Here is a 3,017-nt window from a genome sequence, read left to right on the forward strand (position 1 = left end):
AACCCACATATGTCAGAGTAGAACTGTGATCCATAGTGTTTCCAATGGCTGATTTTTTTCAGAAATAGATTACCAGTTCTTTCTTCCTTCCCAGGCACCTCAGAATGCACTCAAATCTCCCAAGTTTTCAATTAGCAATCTTAACCATGTGCACCATCCAGACACACAAATAAGAGCATCCTGTGACTTATTCTTTCCCATGAACTAAACTACTAGGCATTGTTGGTGGTGGTGGTGGTAAGTGCCCCGTAGAGTCGGTTCTGACTCACCGTGACCCTGCATAGGGTTTCCGAGGAGCAGCTGGTGGGTTTGAACAGCCGACCTTGTGTTGTGGTTCACAGTCCAGTGCGAATCCCACAGCACTATAGTAAGATAACTAAAACAGGGCCTTCACTAAAGAAGCAGAGGCCACTAGACAGGACAACAGATAACTTATACAATAACAATTACACTGAAACACAGTATAAATAGCAATGCACCAATTTAGTAGGACAAGCACCTATGACTTAAACTTTAATCTATCTGACTTAAAAATCTGAGACCTTCTTCAAGAGTATTGGAGTGGGTTGCAGTATAAGGAAATAAGAGGTCTAACAGTCCTCAAACCCAATTTGCTAAAGCTCAGAATTACACTGAGTCCCTAGAACATGCCCATGGAGAGGAGAGAGAAGAAGGTGAAGGGGACTTTTACAAAAAGACTCCTGATCAAAAGGGATTCACAGGTGCACTTTTACCTGTCCTGCCAAAGCCTTACTTTGCCCTTCCCAATGACCTCCACTAAACTAGAGAACCCCTCCCTCATTCGCGGAAATGAACAAGCACCTTAAGAGACGCGAGCTGGCGCTCTCCCGGGACCAGGCCAGGGACATTCGCTTCCCGCGAGTATCGGTGCGCCGCCTTGGAGGTGCCATGGGACCCTGGCCGCTGGGGCGAGCCGCAACCGCAGGAACCCGCAAGGGACGCCGCGCCAGCGTCTGCACCAGCCTCCTCACTGCCAGTCGCCCCACGAAACAGCAAAAGTATCTGTAACAACAAGACGCATCTGAACCCGGTACAGCCTCCACCAGTCAGCCCGAATGCGGGCGCAGCCATGTTGTCCAGTGAGCCATGTGACCCTGACTCACGTGACGCCGCTCTCTTTAAAGGAGCCAGACCGTTGATTGATACAAATGGGAAGAAAGTTACACTCTTTACAGTTTTCTCCAGCTACCATTCTTCTGGAATTCTCTCTGCTCTGCTTATGTCCAAACGCAGCAAAATGGAAAGGACTATAAAAACCAATGGCTCCTACAGGATTATTGTCATTAGGTGCTTTCCAGTTGGCTCTTACTCAAAGCGCCCCCTTGCCCAACCGAACAAAACATTGCCAGGTCCTGCGCCATCCTCACAATCTGTTGCAGCCAAGGTGTCAAATCGTCTCATTGAAGGTCTTCCTCTTTTTCACTTTGCCAAGCATGATTTCCTTCTCCAGGGACTGGTTCCGACTCATAACATGTACAAAGTAGTGGACACGCTTCTATGGGGGCATCATGGCTGTGCTGTTTCCAAGACAGATTGGTTTGTTTGTTTTTTGCCAGTCCATTTGTATATTCAATATTCTTCAACATCACCATCATTCAAAGGCATCCATTCTTCTTCAGTCTTCCTTATTCTTTGTCCAATTTTCTCATGCATATGAAACCATTGAAAATGCCATGCTTGGATCAGGTGCACCTTAACCTCAAAGTGACATCTGTGCTTTTGAACACATTAAAAGAAGTCTTTGGCAACAGATTTGCACAATGCAATGTGTCTATTTTTTTTTTTTACTGACTGCTGGTTTTTAATCTACTGATTACAGATCCAAGTAAAATGAATTCCTTGACAACTTCCTTCTTTTCACTGTTTATCATGATGTTGCTTATTGGTCTCCATGTTTCCTTTATGTTGGGGTGTAATCCATATTGATAACTCCTGGTGTGGCACTGTAGAACCAGCACTGGACTGCGAATCACAAGGTCAGCAGTTCAAACATACCAGAAGCTCCAAGGAAACCCCACACAGTGTGTCTATGCATTAGAAATGACTCAACAGCAATTCAGATTGAAGGCTGTAGTCTTTGATCTTCATCCGTAAGTGCTTCAGCTCCTCTCTGCGTTCAACAAGCAAAGTGTGTCATCTGTATATCACAGGCTTTTATTCTATCATGGAATCTCCAGTATCATTTCTATGACCAAGGCCATAGTTTTCCAACCACACATTCTTCTTTGTTTCCAACTTTCAGACACGGATCCTCAGTCATTATCAATAAACCTTGACTGCATGTTTGATCCGTTTCAGACAGCAGTTTGATCAATTTCAGACAGGCTAAAAGCTACAGTTTCTTCATCTTTGGCATTAGTTGTTGGTGCATACATTTCAATAATAGTCATATGAACTGGTTTTCCTTATAGGCATATGAATATTATCCTATCACTAACAGGACTTTAGCATGTATCTTGAAATGCTCTTTTTGACAATGAATGTGACACCATTCCAGATCAATTTGACATTTCAGCATAGCAGACCTTATGATCATCCCATTCACAATGGCCAATACAAGTTCATTTCAGCTCAGTAATGCCTTGGATACCTTCTGCAAGCATCCTATTTCATTTTCACTTCTAATTTTTCTACAGTCCTGTCGAGAACCGGCCTTGACAGGGGAGTTTGGTTCACGAAGTTGGGAGATCTGGCGGCGACAGCGACAGATAAAGAATACACACAACGACACAACAAGAGAGACACATAGACACCCCAGAACTAGGGTGGATGGGTAACTGGCGTCACACAGATCCTGTATTGTAAACATTTTGGCTATGCATGCCGTTTGCACACCTTGCCAACTGCAATGCCTGCCCATACTGCAAGCCGCGACACACGTAGGCTTCAGTCTGCGCCCCAGTTTTATTTCGGGGAGGAGCTTTACACAAAGGAAGGCGGGGTTTATTAAGACGGGGTACAGAAGTGAAATGTGATTTATCGTTCAACACAGGACA

General features: G+C 44.6%; 1 protein-coding gene across 1 annotated transcript in view; it reads right to left on the reverse strand.

The window, feature by feature from the left end:
* SUMF1 (sulfatase modifying factor 1) overlaps window positions 1-1,092 on the reverse strand; it is a 129,402-nt gene extending 128,310 nt beyond the window's left edge. Inside the window, exon 1 of the mRNA XM_006846620.1 lies at window positions 823-1,092. Within this exon, the coding sequence (XP_006846683.1) occupies window positions 823-1,092 (270 nt within the window). The remainder of the gene's footprint in view (window positions 1-822) is intronic.
* Window positions 1,093-3,017: the final 1,925 nt, after the last annotated feature.

Source organism: Chrysochloris asiatica, unplaced genomic scaffold, assembly GCF_000296735.1.
Source record: "Chrysochloris asiatica unplaced genomic scaffold, ChrAsi1.0 scaffold00028, whole genome shotgun sequence".
NCBI classification, from domain to species: domain Eukaryota; kingdom Metazoa; phylum Chordata; class Mammalia; order Afrosoricida; family Chrysochloridae; genus Chrysochloris; species Chrysochloris asiatica.